Below are 22,202 nucleotides of genomic sequence, written 5' to 3'. Positions count from 1 at the left end.
TGAGTGAATACCTGTAATCCCAGCAGTCATGAGGCAGAGGTGGGAGGATCATGAGTTCTAAGCCAACCTAGTTATGTAGTAATACCCTATCTCAAAACAAAAACAAACCAAAGAAAGGCTGAAAGTTCTTTAGCTTTTACCTGCTTATTTAGACTCTATTTTCCTCCCCAGGATCCTCAGGTGTTTTAGCCATTTTGTGTTTCTCTTCAGTCTGTCTTCCCCAAACTCAAACACTATCAGGTTGGCCTTTGTATATTAGTGGGAACCCCATCCCTTTCTCTGTAAATGTCATAGCTAGCCCCAACTTATGAGAAGCTCTACCAAATCTCATGTAGCTCTGGGGCTTAGAGCTCAATGGTAGTGATAGCCTGACATGAAGTACTATAAAGCACATTATATGTTCATTGATGCTTGAGTCCTAAGATATGTGAAAAAGAATGCAGAGATATCCTCAAGGAAGGAGCACAGGTTTAAGGAGCTGAGAAGGGCACAAAACAAAACCACATACTGGATTCCAGTTCTGAAACTTTTATTGTCCTAGAAATAATCATCTGTATTAGTGGTACTTAAGAGGAAAAATGTGGACTTAGTTCTTTCGAAGTAGACGTGAATGTCTGTGCACAGCATCCACAAAGGCACCTACGTGTTCTGGGTCCATGTCAGGGTAAAGTCCATGGCCTAAGTTAGCAATGTAGCGTTGTGGCCCAAAGTCATCCAGCATCTGCTGTACCAGCTGCCCAATCTCCTCCTAGGGGACCAAGATGGCAGTCTGTATTGGAAACGAGCCACTGTCCTTCCTATATATGATAGTGGCACACAGATATGCAGGTATGCCTCCATACGATGCTGTTTAGTCATTAATTCAACAGAATTTATCAGATGCCTTATATGGATCAGGCATTAAGAAAACAAAAATGAACAAGAAAAATTGTTGCCTTCAGGGCTGGAAATGTGGCTTAGTAGTAGAGTGCTTGCCTAGCATGCATGAAGCCCTGGGCTCAATTCCCCAGTACCACATAAACAGAAAAGGCCAGAAGTGGCACTGTGGCTCAAGTGGTAGAGTGCTAGCCTTGAGCAAAAGAAGCTCAGGGACAGTGCCTAGGTCCTGAGTATAAGCCCCAGGACTTGGGAGATATATATCTATCTATATACCTACCTACCTATCTATCTATTCATTCATACAACCATAGTACAGAGACAAACGTACTCATAGGGGCCTTAATTATTACCTCAGATACATAAGTTAAATTACGCTGCTGATTTTTAGATACGTATGTAATATTTAATATGCAAGTGGTATTTATACCATTTAATCCATACCTCCAGTCTAGCTTTTTGCTGGTAATTTTGAAGATGGAGTATAAAAGACTATTCTTCCCTGGATTGTATATGAACCATAATCCTACAGATAATCAGTCTTCTGAGCAGCTAATGTGAGCCAACAGTGCCTTTTCAGGATAATTTATACTGTTTTGCTATTTGTTAGTTTAAGAATTACCATGGGCCACTTCATTTATATGAATATTTCTGGCAAAGACTGGTGTCATTTTGGTATAGAAATTTTAATTTAAAAACCTCAATTCTGGGGGGCTAGGGATATGGCCTAGTGGCAAGAGTGCTTGCTCCGTATACATGAGGCCCTGGGTTCAATTCCCCAGCACCACATATATAGAAAATGGCAGAAGTGGCGCTGTGGCTCAAGTGGCAGAGTTCTAGCCTTGAGCAAAGAGAAGCCAGGGACAGTGCTCAGGCCCTGAGTCCAAGGCCCAGGACTGGCAAAAAAAAACAAAACAAAACAAAAAAACCTCAATTCTGTTGTGGTAGTAGACTCATAAAAGTTATAAATTTAATGACAGTTTGGTCAGTATTATCTAATTTTTGCACTAAAATATTAAAACAAGAAAAAAATTAAAAAAATTATTACCTCAGAGGCATAGAGGGCACAGGGGTCCAGGTTGCCCTGCAAGGTCACTGTCTTCCCCACACGCTCCCTAGAAACACAGCCAGTGCCACATTTTAGTGACTGCATATTTAACAGCTACATCTCCTCTAATTCAACCTGTAACAGTCCTCCATCACTCACCGAGCTTTCTTTGGGGTCATTGTCCAATCAAGCCCAACCACCTCATAGCCAGCCTGGGCCAATTCATCTAGGGCAAAATGTCCATCCTTAGCAAAAATGATCTAGAGGAAAGAATACATGTCTGAGGCTATGCCTACTAACCTTTATTGGCTGCTCTTCTGCTGTCCTCCAGTGGTAAATTCAGCCCATTTGGAACATGATCTAAAAGCTCAACAGACACAACTTTATCCATTCCTCACCATGGGTACTGGTGCCAGGCCAGCCTTCTGCAGCCCAGCTTTTACTCTCTTTGCTATATCGCGGATGTATGGCAGTGCAAACTTGTTGAAGAGCTGTGGTCCAAGATGCCCTGCATGGGACTCAAATAGCTGCAATGCCTATAGTTAAAGGGTAGTGAAGAAAAATGATAATTCAGGCTCCACATACAGACATGCCTCAATTTTCCCCAGGTGACTTTAAACCCTGAATCTGCCTGACCTATTAATCCTGACCTATTAATCCAGATAAAAAATTTAGCCTTCTCTGTATCTCAGAACTGGTTTTAGTCAGAACATTAGCCCTTTGTTTGGCTGCTCCAGCCAGATTATTGGAGGCCAAGCTAAAACCCTGCCCTCAACAGTTTAGGTGACTATTGTTTCTGTTCTTTGTCAATCAGGCCCAAGCCTATTTGTCTTCAGAACTCACCTGGGCACCAGCAGCCACTTGTCCTACTAGATATGGAACCAGAGTATCAGTGAGGATATGAAGCAGCTGGTGACTAGCCTGAGGTTTTTGATAGAGCCAGCGCTTGGCCTGAGCCATGGTACTTGAGCCGCCACCCTCAATCATGTATGTCATCAAAGTCCACTGCAGAGGGATACAAAAATGCAGAAAACAGTCTGACATTTTCTTTCCTTGTCTACTCCAGACCTATAAGAGTAATCTCTTCATACCCCAGTCCCAGTCTGGTCCCATATTACCGGGGCACCAGCAAAGCCAATCAGTGGCACACGCCCAGCCAGCCGCTTTCGGGTAAGGGTGATGGCCTGGAACACATAGCCTAGCTCAGAGGCCACTACTGCTGGGTCCCGCAGACGCTCTAGGTCCTGTTCTTCTCTTAATGGCTCTGGGAAGCTGGGTCCTTTGCCAGGTACCATGGTCACTTCCATGCCCAGTGCCTGAAAAGGAATAAAACACCTGAGTCCCCAATCTGGAACTCCAGGAAGAAGGGTTCTGTTCAACACATGCCAGGAAAAAAATGGAGAATAAAACTCTTAACCCCTATCGTTTTCAACCTTAGTTTTTCCCTCTCTTCAGTTACAATAAACTGCTCATTTTTCTTAATCTTTGGTAGGACAGCTAGGATTTCCAAGAAAGTGCTTTTTTTTTTTTTTTTGGTAGTTCATGGGGCTTGAACTCAGGGCCTGGGCAATGTCCTTCAGCTCTTTTCTTCAAGGCTGGTGCGCTAACACTTTGAGCCACAGTGCCACTTCCAATTTTCTGGTGGTTAATTGTAGATAAGTGTCTCACAGACTTTCCTGCCAGGGCTGGCTTTGAACTATGATCCTCAAACCTCAGCTCCTAAGTAGCTAGGATTATAGTCATAAACCACCAGTGCCCAGCCCCTTAAAAAAAAAAAAAAAAAACTCATTCCAGGATCATGTTTGAGTACATACCTGAGGTACAACAAGAATGTCGGAGAAAATTATGGCAGCATCCAGAGGGAATCGTTGCAATGGCTGTAGGGAATAGGAAACAGGTTCTAGATGACAAGCTGAAGGAATAAATCCCTACCCTCCCCGCACTTCTGTAAACCTCTCACCTGCAGAGTCAGTTCACAGCAGGCCTCAGGAGAGCGACAGGTGCTGAAGAAGTCCTGGTTAGCCCTGGTTTCCCTAAATTCTGCAGACCAAGGAGGAGACAGAGCTCAAGCTTGAGGCCTTTCAAAGCCCTTGCCTGCCTCTGGAAAACTTTTCACCCTCCAGCATTTTACCTAGACTTTGAGGTGTAACCCCTGACCTGGTAGGTAACGGCCTGCCTGCCGCATGCACCAAACGGGAGTGTAGTCTGTTTCTTCTCCCCAGGCTGCTCGCAGGAATGTGTCATTCTTCAGCTCAGGAAAACACTGGGGTCTGGCGATCAGGTGCGGGTGGGGGTAAAGATAAGGGTCAGTACGCTAGGCTGGGGGTTTGGAAAGGCGCGAGTTCTTGTGGCAGATTCAGTCTAGGACCGCTATCTACCTCCTCCAGACCAGCTCTCAAGCGGTGGCTCCCCACCCCCTCTGCCTCCTCTCTATCAGGCAAGTGGTGCACAAAACTAGAATAGAAGGGGCCTCTTCCCTTATCCCAAACTGGAGGGACTCGGGGCCCTGACGGGGAGGAGAAGAGATGAGAGACCAATAAAAATAATTGGGGAGAAACCGGGCCGCTATACTAGCGAACCTCAAACAGGAACCAGAGTTGCCCGTCCCGGAATATAGATGTTACTTAGACTTTCTGGGGAATCCCACGAACGAATGTCTAGGGATCGCAATCCAGCAGGGCAGTCCCCGGAATGAGTGAGGGTCCCGGGAATCCACGATTGGAAGATTCGGGATTCCAGCGACAGGCTTATTTATACTGCGAGATCTCCACGAAAACGGGGGAGACTCCTAAATTGGAAGAGTGAAAGCAGAAGAAATCCTGCTAGCTTCACCGCGCTTGGAGAACTCACCCGGACCCGTTCGCCTCCATGGTAAAATGTAACTGCGACGACAGTTCCAGGCTTTTAAGCCTGCCCTCCTCCCCTCCCCCCCCCGCCCCCGCCAGCCCAGACTCCGCCCCTTCCTGGCTTGATCCGTGGGCAGCGCCATGTTGGAAGTCACGTGATGCGGCTCCAGTGACAGCTCTGGGGCTGTCCTCGCTGTTGCCGGTAGGACCCTGGCTTTTTCACCGTAAAGTCCAGTGTTGAGGCGCTTTGTTGCTCCGCAGAAATAACTTCGTTATAACTACATTGTAAAGTGGCACGCAGAATTCGTTCTCGTGGAACAGTCTAGGAATCCCAAGGGCTTAGCCTAAGACTCTTCACACCCACTCTCCTAATGATTGTAACAATCGTTTGCAGTAGGCATTCAGCGAATGATAACACAAGGTTGTACAGGGAACTGAAATTTGTTATACTGTGTATTACCTCCTAAGAGCCAGGAGTAGTAGGTGCATAGCGTGCTGAGCAAGACAACCTCTGCCTTTAGTGAAGTGCAGACTGCTCAGCCAATCTAATGGGGAAACAAATCGGCAAGTGGATAAGGATGATCAATTAAGAGAAACAACCACAATCTGGACCGAAGAAAGGGGTCATTTTTCCAAACATTTTGGTCAATCACATGCCTAATGTATTTTAGAATACTTCTATGATTGTAATATGATTCACTAGGAAACGGAGGCAAAAAGAGGAGGCCTAGGAGCCCCAAAATTGTTGTAATAACCCAGTTTATTAGATGTTGTAATTCGAATGAGGGTAGTAGCAATGGAGATAAAATGATAACAGTGTCTGGGCACTGGTGGCTCACGTCTGTAATCCTAGTTACTCAGGAGGCCGAGATCTTAGGATCAAGGTTCAAAGCCAGCCTGGGCAGGAAAGCCCATGAGACTCTTATCTCCAATTAACCACCAGAAAACCAGAAGTGGTGCTGTGGCTTAAAGTGGTAGAGTGCTAGACATGAGCTAAAAAGCTCAGGGACAGCGTCCAGGCCCTGATTTCGAGCTCCACGACTGACCAAAAAAGAAAGAAAGAAAAAAAAAAGAATGATAGCAGTGAGCCAGTCGTAGCAGCCTACTACCTACTTGTCCAGTATTCGGGAAGCTGAGGGACAAACCTGGGCTACGACACAGTGAGACCCTGTGTTAGCCCAGTAGCCTCCTCTCTGGCAAAGTCTAATTTACCCTAACACCGTGTGTGTGGGGGTGAGAGAGAGAGAGAGAGAGAGAGAGAGAGAGAGAGAGAGAGAGAGAGAGAGAGAGAACAGTAGTAGTAATGGGAACAGAAAATGAGTATTGAAATTGATCAAATAAAATCCACCAATCTTAGGTTTTCTTGGGGTGAGGACGCACAGACATAGATTTTTGATCGTTGAATAGCTGAGTAGTCTATTTGGCGGAAGTTGAGTGTGCGCTTCATCCAAAACATACGGTAAAGGTTGGCGAGGGCGGGGCAGGGCGCGGTGGGAAGCTGGGCTCCCAGTCGGGGCCGCTGCTCCGCGCGCTGGGTGGCCCCCTTGGTCTCCTCTCAGCGACTACTTCGCCATGGCCGGCCCGGGTCCGGGAGCGGCCCTGGAGTCCCCGCGGCAGCTGCTGGGCCGCATACGCTTTTTGGCCGAGGCAGCGCGTAGTCTCCGCGCAGGGCGGCCGCTGCCAGCAGCGCTGGCTTTCGTGCCACGGGAAGTGCTCTACAAGCTCTACAAGGACCCCGCGGGCCCGTCGCGCGTGCTGCTGCCGGTGTGGGAGGCAGAGGGCCTGGGGCTGCGTGTGGGTGCCGCGGGCCCAGCGCCCGGGGCCGGCTCCGGGCCCCTGCGGGCTGCGCGGGACAGCATCGAGCTCCGGCGCGGTGCCTGCGTGCGAACCACGGGCGAGGAGCTGTGCAACGGCCACGGGCTCTGGGTGAAGCTGACTAAGGTGCGCTCTTTAGCTTCTGGGACCCCACCGGAGACCCTGGAGCCCAGGGACGTTCCTGGCTGTCCCCTTTCCCTGCCCTATAGTGAGCTGACATTGCATTTGGTGCCCTTTGCCCCTGGGCTGGGCTGAGCGAATAGCTGGGCAGTTCCCTGACGGCTGTGCCCGTCGTGCGCGTCCCTGCAGGAGCAGCTGGCAGAACACCTGGGTGACTGCGGGTTGGATGAAGGCTGGCTTTTGGTGTGCCGCCCGGCGGAGGGCGGGGCCCGCCTCGTACCCATAGACACTCCTGACCACCTCCAGCGGCAGCAGCAGCTCTTTGGCGTGGACTACCGGCCGGTGCTCAGGTCCTGCAACTGATGCGAAGAGGGGCTTGGTATCAGAGGGTTGGGGTGCGCTATTAGAACGAAGCCAGGGTTAACAGCAGGAAGGGACAAAACCTGAAGTGGGCTGGAGTTGAACTTCTAGAGGCTTGGAGCTAGAGCTCAGGAGAATGCTCTAGGTCTTGAAGGGGCTGTGGTGCTGCCCCCTGATGCTCCTTCCCCACCTCCCCAACAATCCACTCCCCATTCTGTGCTCAAAGATGGGAACAGGTGGTGGACCTGACCTATTCTCATCGCCTGGGATCGAAGCCTCAGCCGGCAGAGGCTTACACGGAAGCTGTACAAAGATTACTGTGAGTGCGCTGGGATGAGATGGGGAGGGGGAGTTCCAGGTCTGAGTCCCCCCCTAATTAAGGGCTTGGAATTACTTAGCTATGTGCCCCCAACATGGACCTACGAGTGCGACGAAGACCTGATCCACTTCTTGTACGACCACCTGGGCAAGGAGGATGAGAACCTGGGTAGTGTGAAGCAGTATGTGGAGAGCATAGATGTTTCCTCCTACACGGTGGGTGCTAGGATTCTTCCTGCTTGAAGCAAGGGGTAGCCACACTCCTTAAAGCTAGAACCAAAACTCCCATCTCTAAACCAGGGCCAAACCAAAAAGTCCCACAGTCTAGCTCCTCATCTTGGAGCTCATCTTGCTGTAGAAAACCCCATACATTCTCCTAGCCTACCCCCATACTCACCCTATATTGCTTGCCCTTTTAGCCCAACTCTACCACTTTCTCTTATGCTCCTTGGCCCCAAAGTACATGCCCAGAGCAAAGGTGAGAATAACTTCTGACTCCACCTCCCTATTCCTCTCTAGGAAGAGTTCAATGTGTCCTGTCTGACAGACAGCAATGCAGATACCTACTGGGAAAGCGATGGGTCTCAGTGCCAGCACTGGGTACGGCTTACCATGAAGAAGGGCACCATTGTCAAGTTAGTAAGCTCTGGTTAGGACAGGGTGGGTGAGCCATATGTCTGTGGATGCACAGAAATGTACCCAGGTGTGTTTTCTAACCCCTCAGGAAGCTGCTACTCACAGTGGATACCACAGATGACAACTTTATGCCTAAGCGAGTAGTGGTGTATGGGGGTGAAGGAGACAATCTTAAGAAGCTGAGTGACGTGAGCATTGACGAGTGAGCAAGCTGGCCTTGGGTGGGAGATGGGGCATGCTCTTAGCAGTGGGACCAGGCCTAGCTTGGATGCTTAAATTCTGGTGGGACCTCAACAAGGCCTAACGAAGAGGTAGCTGAAGTGCCTCACACCTGTCTCCTCAGGACCTTGATTGGAGATGTCTGTGTCTTGGAGGACATGACAGTTCACCTACCTATCATTGAGATCCGTATTGTGGAGTGCCGAGGTAGGGCTTACAGTCTATAGGGGAGCCCATGGTATAGGATGGAGGCAGGTGACATTGAGTGTGAAAGGAAGGGGATGGACTTGGAGGGAAGGTGACAATGTAGGCTGAACTAACTCCAGGATTTAAAGCCTAGGGCCTAAACCAGGTGGGAGATAGAAGTTACAATTATAGAACTAAGGTGGGATCCACAGGCATCCCAACAGTATAGAGGTAGACAGAGGAGCCAGCAAGTATATCAGTATCAGATATACTTGCTTGGGATCCCAAACATCGTAAACTAAGAATGACAAAAAGCTGACCATTAAAAAGCCAGGTCTGGGAACCAAAAAAGGCAGCAGGTATAGTAAATAACCTTACTCTGACCTCTCCCCCTCAGATGATGGTATTGATGTTCGTCTTCGAGGGGTCAAGATCAAGTCATCTAGACAGCGGGAACTAGGGCTAAATGCAGACCTGTTCCAGCCAGCCAGTCTGGTGCGATACCCACGCCTGGAAGGCACTGATCCAGAAGTACTGTACCGCAGAGCTGTTCTCCTGCAGAGGTGGCTATGGTCCTGGGCCTACAGGCCCCTTTCCTTCCCTCCATCCCTGAGTGTTATGCATCAGCACAGAGGAGGTCCCAGGGTCTTATAGTATAAGCTATTCTGCTTCAAAAAGGATCAGAGCAGCCCCTGGACCCTGCTATCTGCCACAGTGTGTTGGGAAGTTAGGGATCTTACATCTATGCCAAACTCTTTAGATGCAGTTGTCTCTACCTACTATCTCAGATTCATCAAGATCCTAGACAGTGTCCTGCACCATCTGGTACCTGCATGGGACCATACTCTAGGCACCTTCAATGAGATTAAGGTGAGTCTGGCCTATCTGGGACTGGGCTAGGTAGTGGGCTTCCCCTTCCTGCTCATCTAGTTTTCTTCTTCCAATATATAGGTCTAAAACCTACGCTAGGGATAGATCTTTAATGACCTTGGGAACTGGGAAGAGAACCAGAAACAAGTGATCAAAATTTAGTATTTTTGAGAGAGATGAGGGCTATTCCCCCAAATGAATATGTGGAACATGTAAAAGCAGTAGGAGGAGAGATGATACCCTAGCCAGAGCAACATGCATGAAGGGGCACTCTGGATATTTCTAGAAGCTCCATATGACTGAGAAAAGTGTGCAGATCGTGTGAGTGTGGATGACTATGTGGTCAGGATGGAAGAGTAAGCAAAAAGCAGAATTTGTTAGCCAAAGATCCTGAGGGTGAAGCTGAAAGGCAGGTACTTTGTCCCAGGTCAGTAGAGCAATAAGAAAAGTTATGAAGTAAAGATAATTTTTGTTCATTGGTTTGTTTAAGAAGCTCCCCCTGGTAGTTGCACTAAGGAAGGGACTGAGGCAGGGCACCAGCAGCTCATGCCTATAATCCTAGCTCCTCAGGAAGCTGAGATCTGAGGATCATGGTTTGAAGCCAGCCCAGACAGAAAAGCCCATGAGATTCTTCTCTCCAATTAACCAGAAGTAGTGAAATGGCTCAAAATAGTAGAGTACTAGCTTTGAGCAAAAGAGCTTAAGGATAGCACCCAGGCACTGAGTTCAAGCCCCAGGACTGGAGACAGACAGACAGACAGACACTATGGGCAAAGACAGGTAATGATTAGGCTTGGACTTGGAATGGTAGAATTGAATCCAGGTGTAGAGGAAAGTCCCAGGGCTTGGACAAATACTGACTGTCCACTGATCCTGCTCTGGCTGTCTGTCATCACCAGCAAGTGAAACAGTTCCTACTGCTATCGCGCCAGCGGCCCAGTCTGGTGACCCAGTGCCTGCGTGACTCAGAGAGCAGCAAGCCCAGCTTCATGCCTCGCCTGTACATCAACCGACGCCTTGCCATGGAACATCGTGCCTGTCCTTCTCGGGACCCTGCCTGCAAGAATGCAGTCTTCACCCAGGTTTGGACCTCCTAAGTTAGACTGAGGGAGGATCAGTAAAGGGCCTAGGCTGCTGGTTCAAGAGGGACCTGAGCCAGGTCTTTGAACACGTGTAGAGCCAGGTTTGAACATAAACCTCCCTACAAGTACTTCTCCTTTCCCCATTCCCCAAGGTTTATGAAGGCCTCAAGCCCTCTGACAAGTATGAAAAGCCTCTGGACTACAGGTATGCCTTGAGGGTAAGAGACACAAGTGTACACGGAGAACATAAACTTGTGCACCCATACCCTGCTCCTGGCATCTTCATCATTACCACTCTGTTAGCTTTTTTCCTGATAATCTCTGGCTTGATGAATTGACCTAAAGACTGGCCCAGCTTAATGACAGAGATCCACTCCCACTTACAGGTGGCCCATGCGCTATGACCAGTGGTGGGAGTGTAAATTCATTGCAGAAGGCATCATTGACCAAGGTGAGGACTTAAGGAAGGATGACACAATACCTGCTTGTTGCCTCATAGAGTACTAGGGGCTTTGGGGAAGCCTGCTTATAACCCCTGCTATGGAGGCTAGGCTCTTGGGTACCCAGCTAAGATCTCTCTCATTTCAGGGGGTGGCTTCCGAGATAGCCTGGCAGATATGTCAGAAGAGCTATGCCCTAGCTCAGCTGACACCCCTGTGCCTCTGCCCTTCTTTGTGAGAACAGCCAACCAGGTAATCTTCCTCCTAATCTCACTCCCACATTTCTGCTATTCTGTCTGTCTCTGCAAATCTTCCAGGTGCCAGATTGAGCTAGAGAAGGAGCAGAGGAGGTTATAAGATGCCAGGGACAACTCAGGCAGACAGGGAGAAGAGGAACCTTCCCCTGCCCAGGAAGATTTGGGCGGGGGGGGGGGGGTAGTTTTTTGTATACTTTGGGTAAGAAAGTAGGGTCTATCCAATACTGTGCTGACATTCTGTCTCTGGGGCAGGGCAATGGCACTGGTGAGGCCCGGGATATGTATGTACCCAATCCCTCCTGCCGAGATTTCGCCAAGTACGAATGGATTGGACAGTTAATGGGGGCAGCCCTTCGGGGCAAGGAGTTCCTGGTAAGTAACCTGACCCTCATCCCTCTTGGATTAGCCCTGGCCCCTGAAAGTAAGGGTCCAGTAAACTTGGCATCTCGGAGTAAAAAGGCAGTACTGTTTGTCATCCAGGTTCTGGCTCTGCCTGGGTTTGTGTGGAAACAGCTGTCTGGTGAGGAGGTGAGCTGGAGCAAGGACTTCCCAGCCGTGGACTCTGTGCTGGTGAGTAGGACTGGAACCAGTGTTTCCTCTCCCCAGACCTGAAAACTTGGTACTCCCTCAGAACTTTTCTGCACTGCATCCTCTTCTGCTGTACACATGCTCCTCTCCATTCCCATATACTACCATGATTTCAGTCACTATCTGAACCCTAAAATTAGATAACCCCTAAAATCCCAACCTCCAGCTCCTGTGACTGCACCTGCTTCCTGGACACTTGCCTCAAGATGGCGCCCTTGAGGCTCGAGATTAGCAGTCTTCCCTCTATCAACTGACTCGCTGGCTTCTTCCCAGTTCTGAACTAGCATTGTTACTGCTCTCCATACCACAGTTCTCAGTGTGATTCTTCATCCCTCCTTCCTCATCCCCACATTGGGCTAGGTCTCCCTCTAGAATATTTCTCTTTCTCCCATCTCACTAACATCCCCCAGGTTCAGGCCACCTTTCCTTCTGCCCTAAACATTGCAAAAGCCAGTAATTTATTTTTTTCTCCTCATTTAAATTCTTTGACATCTCTGCCCAGGGCTTGGGACAGAGCAGGCTCTGTAAAGGCTTTACAGGACCCCTGTATCTCTCACTAAATTAATAGGGTCACATTTGAGCTCCAGTCAAACCTTTTTCAGGCCTTTTGCTTTCAACTTTGTCCCAGATATTTTCTCCCCTGAGGTCCCTTATAGCCCAGCCAATTCCCAGTCATCATTTAGGTATCAGCTCAAGTATCATTTCTTTTTTTTCCCTGAGGGTAATAAATGTTTATTGAATGTTTTCTGCAGACCAGGAAATGACCTAGCTACTTGAAACACATCAATAAATAAATCTAACAAAGCCATTTCTTACTGGAGTTGACTTCTTTTTTTTTTTTTTTTTTTTTAGAATGAGGACATCCAAAAAAAAGTTATATGAAGGAAATGTGATAGAATAAATTAAAATTTTGGGGTAGGAGAGATAAAAAAAAATGTCTATGTGTAGGAGAAGTTTATATACAAAGTTAAATGGATGGTTGGGGAAGACATGACTAAAATTTAGGATTTGTGGAGAACATTGAACAGTGTGTCTCCATAGTGTCTCATTAGTTAAGAAAGTTCAAGTGTCATTTCTTACAGGTGCCCTCCCTAGCTTCCATGGCTGCCTAGGTGTTATCTTGGCATTTCTACAACCCTGTACCAGTCTCCTCAATCCCCATTGCCTGCCTGAGGACTGCCTTGCCTGTTGCCTCTCTGTTTCCCCATGAACATCTTGAGGAAAGACAGAATGTCTCCCCAGTGAAAAGCTGATAGTCCTGCCTCATCCCAATCTCCAGGTGAAGCTCCTGGAAGTGATGGAAGGAATGGATAAGGAGACATTCGAGTTCAAGTTTGGGAAGGAGCTAACATTCACCACCGTACTGAGTGACCAACAGGTTGTGGAGCTGATTCCTGGGGGCACAGGCATCGTGGTGGGATATGAAGACCGTTCTCGTTTCATCCAACTGGTGCAGAAGGCACGGCTAGAGGAAAGCAAGGAGCAGGTAGTAGCCAGAGGCCAGTACAGCAGAGAGCTTTGGGCCATCCTAAGCCCCAGGCCATAATGACCAAAGCCCAGGCTTTGGTCACCAGTACCAATCCTAAGAACTCAGGCTCCTACCATAACTGTTCCTCACAATACTGATCATGGGTACAGAGATGCTTCCTGTGTAAATGGAGGATGGTGTCCTTTCTCCCAGCTTGGCTTTGCCCCTTCTTCCCCAGGTGGCAGCCATGCAGGCAGGTCTGCTGAAGGTAGTACCACAAGCTGTGCTGGACTTGCTGACATGGCAAGAGTTAGAGAAGAAGGTGTGTGGGGACCCAGAGGTCACTGTGGATGCTCTGCGCAAGCTCAGTGAGTTCCAGGCAATGGGGAGGTGAAGCTCACTGTAGGACTGAAGGACTAGGTTGGGTGATATACCTAAGAATGAATTCTGGCCTTGTCCCCTTCAGCTCGGTTTGAGGACTTTGAGCCATCTGATACCCGTGTGCAGTATTTCTGGGAGGCGCTGAACAATTTCACCAACGGTCAGTGGAAAAGGGCAGCGTGGACTCTGCCTTTGGCATACAGTTAGGGAAGAAGTTATTAAACCTCCCTCACCATCAGTGCCAGCTGATTTCCTTCTCTCCCACCCAGAGGACCGGAGCCGCTTCCTGCGCTTTGTCACAGGCCGCAGTCGCCTACCAGCACGGATCTACATCTATCCAGACAAGCTAGGGTGAGTATAAGTGCAGCAAGAAGCACCAAAGGGGCCCCCTGACAAACATGCTTCTACAGAGCTTCCTAATTTGTGGCCCCTAAACCCATTCCTCTCCAAACCCCCCCCCCCCGCCCCCAGCTATGAGACCACAGACGCGCTGCCTGAATCTTCCACCTGCTCCAGCACCCTCTTCCTTCCACACTATGTCAGGTGAGTTTTCCTCAGCTCAGGCCTGGGGTCAGCATCCTCAATGTGGTACCCAAACTGGAGCCCTTTGCTTTGGGGAGTGGGATGGAGGGTCCTGACTGAGTGTCCTCCTCCCCCAGTGCCAAGGTGTGTGAGGAAAAGCTCCGCTATGCCGCCTACAACTGTGTGGCCATCGACACTGACATGAGCCCCTGGGAGGAGTGAAGCAGTGCCCACTGCCCTTCCAGAAATGAACACACTTGTCCTGCCAGCTAGGGGTCTGTGCTCCATACTGAGCTGATTTGTTGAGAAACCCACAGAGTAATGCAGAGCACCTGCTGCTCCTGTGAGTGTGGTTGGAGCCAGGGCGATCGATGAGTGGACAGTGGTCCAGTGCTGCAGATCCACAGCCCTCCCCGTGCTAGGACTTGCTTCTGGAGGAAGAGGGAATCTTCCACAAGCCCAGCACAAGCTGCCAGGCCTGAGCTACTTGAAGGGGGCCAGTCTGCTCCTCACCCTGTGGACTTTGATTCCATTTTCTGTTCCACTTGTTTTTCCTCTTCTGACTTCAGCCATGGCTCAAAGTTTTCAAAACCTTAAAAGGCACTGTATTTTTCGCCTCAAGCAAGGAGGCAAGGGTGTCTAGGAATGATGGTCATCCTCCTTGGTCATCTACCACAAAAATGGACTGGTGGCCGAACATCCCCTTCTTCACAATCTGGTCTTTCCTATCCCTCCATGCCAGAGGTGTGAACTTTGTCCTTTCTGTAACTCAATCTTGATTGACAAAGTGCCACCGCCCTCTGTGGCTCAGAACCTCCATCTACCCAATATCAACTCATTGTATATCCACTCCATGTCCACTGCCATTGCAGCATCTCCAGCCCACTCCCCATCTGTGGTTCACCTCCAAGATTTTATGCAGACTAAAGACACTTAGGACCTCTCCAAGATTTTCTTTACCCTATTCTAAAGTAAAGCCTAGACTTCAAACTTGTTCCTAGGGCTACATACGCCCCTTACCAGCCTGCCCTTCCTTGAGAGCCTCTGTGACACTCCTTCAGAAGAAGGTCTTACACATGGGAAATTTGAATAAATGGATGATTTCCTTCAGAATGTGTTTTGGGGCTTCTGGGGTCTGTGTTTATTGGGTTTCCTACTAGGATCAAAAAGAACCTGGAAAGTTGGGCATTGGTGGCTCACTGTAATCCTAGCTACTCAGAAGGCTGAGATCTGAGGATCTCTGTTCAAAGCCAGCTTACGCAGAAAAGTCTATGAGACTTTATCATCTCCAATTAACCACCAGACAGCTGAAAGTAGAGCTGTGGCTCAGGTGGTAGAGCACTAGCCTTGAGCAAGAGAAGCACTGAGACAACACCCAGGCCCTAAGTTCAAGCCCCAGGACCAGCACACACACACACACACACACACACACACACACACACACACACACACAGAACTTAGAAAGCCAGACATTGGTGGCTCATGCCCGTGGTCCTAGCTACTCAGGAGACTGAGATCCAAGGATCATGATTCAAAGTCAGCCCACACAGAAAAGTCCATGAAGCTCTTATCTCCAATTAACCAACAAAAACCTGGAAGTACGGGTATGGCTCAAATGGTAAAGCACCAGTCTTGAAGGAAGAAAAGCCAAGCAAGAGGGTAAGGCCATGAGATCAAGCCCTAGTACTGCCAGAGGCAGAGAGAGAGAGAGAAAGAGAGAAGAGGAAGCAAGGAAGGAAGGAGAGAGAAAGGAAGAAAGACCTAGAGAATTGGAATGTCCTGAAAGACCTTTGGTAGCTGTGTTCTGCTGGTAGCAAAGACATGCATGCCTAATAGGAGTGGTGGTACTGGGTGACCACATTTCACCTGGAGTTGAATGGGAATAAGAGCCCAGAAAAGCCAAAGCCTGGCCTGGCATCTTCTGGGATGGCTGTGTTGTGACTTGGAGGATAGAAGTCTACTTCTTGAAGCAAAAAGACAGAAAACTGTCATATAGAGAACAAAGCCTTGGGATGGCTGACAAGACAACCAGGTGAGGATTTGGGCACAATTAGCATCACTGTCAGCATCTATCACTTGCCACCCAGACAAGGTACAGAGACCTCATGGGGGTATAGCCCTAACACCAGGGGAACAACCACACCCTCAAGCACAACATTGAGGCCCAGGTATGGATCCAATGTGAGACAGTGCTAGGAAAGTTGCAAGTTGCCTACTTTGCAACTCATTCTTGGGTTGTCCTCCAAGGCTCGTTCTGATGCTACCTTAACTGAGAAACTCAGCTCAAGGTGAGTTTCTCTCTAAGAACTGTGTTGCACACTTGCCAGGGCCTATCTCCATATAATTCTGAGCCCTAACACACAGCCCAGCCTTCTGGGAAGCCTCCACTCTACTTCTGGTACCATTGTCCTGCCTCTCCCCAATCCCTGCTCCTTGGGTGGTCCCCAGGAGACTCATACTCTCTGTGTCTCTATCTCTGTCTCTGTCTCTGTCTCTCTGTCTCTCTGTCTCTGTCTCTGTCTCTGTCTCTCTCTCTCTCTGTCTCTCTCTCTCTCTCTCTCTCTCTCTCTCTCTCTCTCTGTGGCTTAAGTAACAGAGTACTAGCCTTGAACACAAAAGCTCAGGGACAGCACTTAGACCCTCAGTTCAAGCCCTAAAACCAGCACACACACACCTATTAGCTTAGAACATGAATGTCTACATCATTAACTTTTAAAACCACCAACGTTGAAAATTCTGTGTACACTCCAAAAGAAATACTTTAGTTCTAGTTAGTGAAAATTCCAAGTTTTTATGTTAGGAAATGCTGCCTCATTCTCTAACTCATCATTAATCTCTTAGGCAACCACTAGATTTATATACAAAAATAAAATGTAATTTCTTGAAATTAACTGCCAAAGTAGAGTTTCTTTTTTATTTTTTCACCCAGGACTCAAATAACAATTCCCTGCCCCCCCTGACAAGTACACAGCCAAATAAAATTGATAAATATTTATGATGTAGCCAGCAAATTCCCAAGGAGAGATCTCTAGCAGACTGTGAGAAATATTTGAGTCAAGGCCCAACTTTGGAAAGGTTTCCTTTGTTTCTCACAGTTCAGAGTTTGCCCTTCTGAACCTACCCCTTCCCTTATAAATTCCATGTTATGCATTTGTGTGCACACCCACATACACATACACACACTCCCTTGGGGAAGAAATGAGAAATAATCATTATGAACAGAAAATAGACATTATAGGGAACAGCTTGTATTTCGTAGTCATTTATTGTTTCCTTACGTAAATAATAATAAGCATGAGGTTAGGTGCAGGGATAATAATATGGGTTGGCATAGTAAGAAGGAAACTTCAAAAGAAGACCAACGGCAGGGCACTGGTGGCTTATGCCTGTAATCCTAGTTATTCAGGAGGTTGAGATCTGAGGATCACATTTCAAAGCCAGGAAAGTCCAAGAGATTATTTTCTCTAATAAACCACTCAGAAAAAGCCAGAAGTTAGCTATGACTCAAGAGGTAGAGCCCTAGCCTTGAGCAAAAAAAGTCAGGGACAGCAACCAGACCTTGACTTCAAGCCCCAAGACTAGCACAAAAAAAACAAATAAAAGATACCAAGTGGGTATCACAATTGAAAAGACAAACCAGCTTTTTAAAATTTTTTGTTATTGGGCTGGGAATATGGCCTAGTGGCAAGAGTGCTTGCCTCCTACACATGAAGCTCTCAGTTTGATTCCCCAGCACCACATATATGGAAAACGGCCAGAAGGGGCACTGTGGCTCAGGTGGCAGAGTGCTAGCCTTGAGTGGGAAGAAGCCAGGGATGGTGCTCAGGCCCTGAGTCCAAGGCCCAGGACTGGTGGGAAAAAAAAGCCAGAAGTAGTGCTGCAGCCCAAGTAGTAAAGCACTAGCCTTAGACAAAAAAGCTCAGATGGTGCCCAGGCCCTAAGTTTAAGCCCCAGGATTGGCACACACAAACACAAAATTGTTACCATATTATCCTTTTATTGTTTTGATTTTTAAGATGCATTAATGTTTTTAAATGTCTTGGTTTGAATTTTTTTTTTTTTTTTGGCCAGTCCTGGGCCTTGGACTCAGGGCCTGAGCACTGTCCCTGGCTTCTTCCCGCTCAAGGCTAGCACTCTGCCACTTGAGCCACAGCGCCGCTTCTGGCCTTTTTCTGTATTTGTGGTGCTGGGGAATCGAACCCAGGGCCTCGTGTATCCGAGGCAGGCACTCTTGCCACTAGGCCATATCCCCAGCCCTGGCTTGAATTTTTAATATGGTAGATATCAATAAAGGTAGAAACACAGGGCTGGGTATTTTGCTCAGCAGAAGAGTACCTGCCTGGCGAGTGCAAGGCCCCGAGTTTGGTCCTCAGCTCTGGAAAAAAAAAACACTACAAAAATGTAGAAACAATAGATCTTTGGTTTTCTCATCATTTTAAAGAGTATAAAAGGTCTAGAGGCCAAAAAATGTTAGTGAATTGCTGCCCTACAGGAATGATTTCAAGGGAGTTCAAGCCCCAGTGCCACCAGTAATAATAATGAATAATAAGTAAATAAAAAATAAAATGAATACAGACTTTCAACCACTTTCTTCCACTAGAACAGAAAGTTCTCTAGTTCCCTGAAAACATTTGCTAATTTAAACAAACTTTTATGATGGATCACTGATGAAGCTGATGCTAATATTGTTTTAGAATTAGTTTTTACTTAAAAATTGTGCTGTACGGGTTAGTGTGTAGAGAACTTGCCTGGCATTCACAATTTCCTAGCAATGTAAAAACAGACAAACATACTGTCAGGTTTGGGGGGGGCGGGTGGCTTAGGATCTGGCTCTGGTTCCCAGAGGTGCCCAGGCCTTCCATGAAGGCTTCATAGTAAAGGCCTTTTTTTGTTTGGTTGGTTTTGAAACAGGGTCTCATTATGTAACAAAGGCTGGCTTTAAACTTGAGCTCACCCTGCCTCAGCTTTCTAGGGGCTAGGATTATAGGTGTCAGTCACTATACAAACCATAGTAAAGGCATTTGTCTGCCACTATGAAGACAGGATTAGGTGTGGCCATTAGGTTGCACTCTTCATGGTGCTGGTGTCTTCTTGTGCTTTTGTACAAACAAACCTGAAACAGGAAAACAAAATCTCCAACCAGTTCCTGACTTGGTAAAATTCACAGTCCCACAATTCATAGTCCACAAGCCTCTTAGGTTCTGAGTTCTCTCTCCTCTCCCCATTGCTTTTCTGACCTCCTCTGCCATATTCCTTCTCTCCCTGACATACATGGCATGCCTAAGCCACATAATAAACCTTCCTTCTCTGCCCTTCACCGCCACTCTTTGGCTTTTTCGGAGTGAGTGGCTGCATCTAACGTGTGGAACCCTGGTAGTTGGGCCTGGGATATAAAACTCTTGGTTTTATGGATTCATTTCCTTCTCAGTGGCCTCCTTGCTGTCTTTTGAACACTGTCTCAGGATCTTTGCAATCTCTGGCTATTCTATTTGGAAGGCTCTTACCCAGGACTCTTTTGACCCACTCTCTTCAGACCATGGTTGAATTTTACCCCACCTGCTTGGGATGGCTGAAGTTGGCATGAGTGGTCATGTTAGCTGTTCATACATAGCAAGCTCTGCCAACACCCGGCCTGAAAGGGAATTTGGTGACTCCCCCGGCGAATCAAATAGTGTGGCACCCAATAAGCAATATTTTCAGAGTGGCAGATGAGACCAGGCACTAGCAATGGGAGTTCTCCCTGAGGGAAGAGAACTCCCTGAGGGAGTTCCTGTGGGCACCTGGCATCCTGACCTGGGGGTCAGCTCTACAGAAGTTGGTGATGTGAGGATGGATGAAAAAGGGTAGCGACGGCAAAATCGCAAAGTCCTCCTAGGCCCCAGGAACTTGAAGGGTTCCCAGCCCGCCCTGTCTCCTCCAGCCACGCCTCCCTTCCCTTCTTTGGGCTGAGAAGCCGGGCTTCCTCTCTGTCATCTATCGCTCGGTGTTCATGCCTGGTCCGCGGGGCTGGCCCGCGCGTCCCATCGATGTGCTCGGCCATCGCGCGCCTGCGCCCTGGGACTGTCAGTCAGCGGCGGCGTGGAGAGCAGCGGCGACGCGCCGGGAGCTGAGGTAAAGCCGCGGCTCGGGTCTTGCCAGGCGCTTCCCACGCTGGGTGAGCCCGGGTGGGTACTGGAGAATCCCCTTCATGTGAGGGAAGCGAGTTCACGGGGCCAGGACCCGAAGCGGGTAGACCCGGGGTAGTGAGCCCTGAGGTCGGGAGCTCTCCAGCCCCTTGCCCGAGCCGGCCGCGGAGCCTGGTGTCCCTGCTCCGAAGGGAGGGTGGGGAGGATTCGAACCAAACACCTCGTGCAACAGGTGGAGAAAGTGAATTTCGAGAAAGAAAGGTTCTGCCTCAAGTCACCCTGAGACCAGACCAGTCCAGCTCTGAACTCCTTCATTTATCCAACACACTCTTTAGTTCGACTCCGGGCATCGAGATGCCAGGACGGTAATGTCCCCGCCTCACGTGGCGCCCCGTGGGTGAGGACACTTGTGGGCCTGTTGTGGGCTATCTCACCTCTTGGCATCCGGAGATGTCAGGGAGTGCTGTGACCGAGGCCGGTCTGAGATGCCTTTCCTAGGGTGCCTTTTTTGCACCCCGAGTTTTATTGGAGAGAATTTGAACTTCAGATCCCAGCGAACTGGGTTCAAGCCTTTCTGCACATGTTTGAACTTGACCTCACATAGGGCTGTTGTGAGATTCACAGGTCCGCGTTCTACACTCAGTGAGTACCTAGCATCTGAGAATTCAGGGATGACCAGCCCAGGCCCAGCCAACACATTTAGACATTCTAACCCATATGTGCACTGAAGCCTGTGGAGGCTGGCATGCTTCTCTAAGTGGTAGGGTGAGAATCCCAAGGTGAAAGAGTCCTTTGTACCTGGGTGTGAGAAAGGGCGTGAGAAAGATTAGATGACTTCATGGGCAAGATGGTTGTTGAACTGCCTTACAAGTTTAATAGTGGATTAGTAGGTACTGGAGAAAGGCAGCAGAGGGAGCGGGAACAGCCATGCAGCTGGGCATGGTGGCACAAGTGTAGTCCCAGTGACCTCAGATTTTGAACTGAGCCAGGAGTTCCAGGCTGTAGTTTGCTTTGCGATCAGGTGTCAACACTAAGTTGAGCATACATGTGGTGACCACCAGGTTCTGTGTGCTGATCCATTGTGGAATTATGTCTGTGAATAGATACTGCACTCCAGCCTGGACACCATAGCCCCTGTCCCTTAAATAACATAGAGGGAGAATGATGGGAAAGATGACATTGATCAAGATACATTGCCCTCATAGACTGACATTAAGCCCTTTTTTGTTTAAAAAAGAAAGAAAAGAAATAGAAACCAGAGGCAAGAATTAATAAAACAGCATGGTTCAGTTGGTTCAGAAAACTTTCCATGGTTTAGCATCTGTCCAGTAGTAAACATTTATGCTTGTAATGGAATGGGCATTATTTTGTATGTTGAACCTATAACTTATCTCCTTCCTTTTTTTAGGGGCAGGGGATCAAGTCTAGGGCCTCATGCATGCCAGAGAAGCAAACCCTTGTTATGTCTTAATAACAACTCAGTGAAGTAAAGACTATAATTATCCCCATCTTACAAGCAAAAAGGAATAGAAAAGTTATGAAGCTTGCTCTAGTTCACATAGCTAGTAAATGGTAGAGCTAGAATGTCTACCTTGGCAGTCTGGCTCTAGGATCTGTTGACTTAACCACCTGGTGGCCTTCTAAAAACTGATAATTCTGAGTATTAAATGTCAAGCCTCTGGTTATACCACCTAAGACAGAGATGGAACTTAAATTCAAGCCTTTGACTCCTTGAAGGTCTGATAGATTTTTCTCTTTTTTTTTTTTTTGCCAGTCCTGGAGCTTGGACTCAGGACCTGAGCACTGTCCCTGGCTTCTTTTTGCTCAGGGCTAGCACTCCACCTCTTGATCCACAGCACCACTTCCAGCTTTTTCCATTTATGTGATGCTGAGGAATCGAACCTAGGGTTTTGTGCATGCTAGGCAAGCACTCTACCATTAAGCCACATTCCCAGTCCCTAGATTTTTCATAATAATATTAAATGTGTTGAAAGTTATGTAATGTCTAAGTGAAGGTTGAATTCCAATCTAAGCTGGGTGCTGGT

The 22,202-nt window shown here is 48.2% G+C and overlaps 3 protein-coding genes across 7 annotated transcripts in view; 2 read left to right on the top strand and 1 right to left on the bottom strand.

The window, feature by feature from the left end:
* Window positions 1-512: 512 nt before the first annotated feature.
* Window positions 513-4,848, bottom strand: Urod (uroporphyrinogen decarboxylase). Of its 2 annotated transcripts, XM_048351169.1 has the most exons (10): window positions 4,775-4,848; window positions 4,082-4,194; window positions 3,885-3,964; window positions 3,739-3,801; window positions 3,043-3,240; window positions 2,768-2,929; window positions 2,323-2,460; window positions 2,084-2,184; window positions 1,925-1,991; window positions 513-748 (listed from the first exon to the last, which is right to left on the bottom strand). In XM_048351169.1, exons 1-10 carry the CDS (start codon window positions 4,792-4,794, stop codon window positions 587-589), a joined length of 1,104 nt encoding a protein of 367 aa, XP_048207126.1. In that variant the 5' UTR covers window positions 4,795-4,848; the 3' UTR covers window positions 513-586. The 2 variants fall into 2 exon arrangements, with proteins under 2 accessions (XP_048207126.1, XP_048207127.1); XM_048351170.1 differs by lacking the exon at window positions 3,739-3,801 and having other exon boundaries at window positions 4,775-4,809.
* A 1,392-nt stretch (window positions 4,849-6,240) lies between these two features.
* Window positions 6,241-15,148, top strand: Hectd3 (HECT domain E3 ubiquitin protein ligase 3). 2 transcript variants are annotated; one of them, XM_048351158.1, is made up of 21 exons: window positions 6,241-6,711; window positions 6,895-7,055; window positions 7,292-7,384; window positions 7,464-7,599; window positions 7,903-8,018; window positions 8,108-8,221; window positions 8,363-8,445; window positions 8,822-8,987; window positions 9,213-9,294; window positions 10,194-10,376; window positions 10,529-10,581; window positions 10,763-10,827; window positions 10,965-11,068; window positions 11,326-11,445; window positions 11,554-11,643; window positions 12,941-13,039; window positions 13,368-13,497; window positions 13,596-13,670; window positions 13,780-13,861; window positions 13,982-14,053; window positions 14,170-15,148. In XM_048351158.1, exons 1-21 carry the CDS (start codon window positions 6,343-6,345, stop codon window positions 14,252-14,254), a joined length of 2,478 nt encoding a protein of 825 aa, XP_048207115.1. In that variant the 5' UTR covers window positions 6,241-6,342; the 3' UTR covers window positions 14,255-15,148. The 2 variants fall into 2 exon arrangements, with proteins under 2 accessions (XP_048207115.1, XP_048207114.1); XM_048351157.1 differs by having other exon boundaries at window positions 6,245-6,711; window positions 12,941-13,147.
* Window positions 15,149-20,092: 4,944 nt separating this feature from the next.
* Eif2b3 (eukaryotic translation initiation factor 2B subunit gamma) overlaps window positions 20,093-22,202 on the top strand; it is a 59,896-nt gene continuing 57,786 nt past the window's right edge. The window contains exon 1 of one of the 3 annotated variants that reach the window (XM_048351161.1): window positions 20,093-20,143. The gene's annotated coding sequence lies outside the window, so the exon portion shown is untranslated. Of the gene's footprint in view, window positions 20,144-20,168; window positions 20,197-22,202 lie in introns of those variants that run through there. The other 2 variants (XM_048351163.1, XM_048351162.1) reach the window with 2 other exon arrangements.

This window comes from Perognathus longimembris, chromosome 7 (assembly GCF_023159225.1).
Source record: "Perognathus longimembris pacificus isolate PPM17 chromosome 7, ASM2315922v1, whole genome shotgun sequence".
Taxonomy (NCBI): domain Eukaryota; kingdom Metazoa; phylum Chordata; class Mammalia; order Rodentia; family Heteromyidae; genus Perognathus; species Perognathus longimembris.
Note: the sequence above shows the minus strand (reverse complement) of the source record. Positions and strands in the feature narration are given on the sequence as shown.

Excerpts from the sequence above, each read along its gene's own strand:
- Urod (XM_048351169.1), bottom strand. The coding sequence starts at position 4,794 with ATGGAGGCGAACGGGTCCGG. Across the intron at positions 4,195-4,774 it reads ATGGAGGCGAACGGGTCCGG|ACCCCAGTGTTTTCCTGAGC; the intron begins GTGAGTTCTCCA and ends CCTGATCGCCAG. Across the intron at positions 1,992-2,083 it reads ATGACCCCAAAGAAAGCTCG|GGAGCGTGTGGGGAAGACAG; the intron begins GTGAGTGATGGA and ends CTGTGTTTCTAG.
- Hectd3 (XM_048351157.1), top strand. The coding sequence starts at position 6,343 with ATGGCCGGCCCGGGTCCGGGAGCGGCCCTGGAGTCCCCGCGGCAGCTG. Across the intron at positions 7,385-7,463 it reads GAAGCTGTACAAAGATTACT|CTATGTGCCCCCAACATGGA; the intron begins GTGAGTGCGCTG and ends GGAATTACTTAG. Across the intron at positions 8,446-8,821 it reads CCGTATTGTGGAGTGCCGAG|ATGATGGTATTGATGTTCGT; the intron begins GTAGGGCTTACA and ends TCTCCCCCTCAG.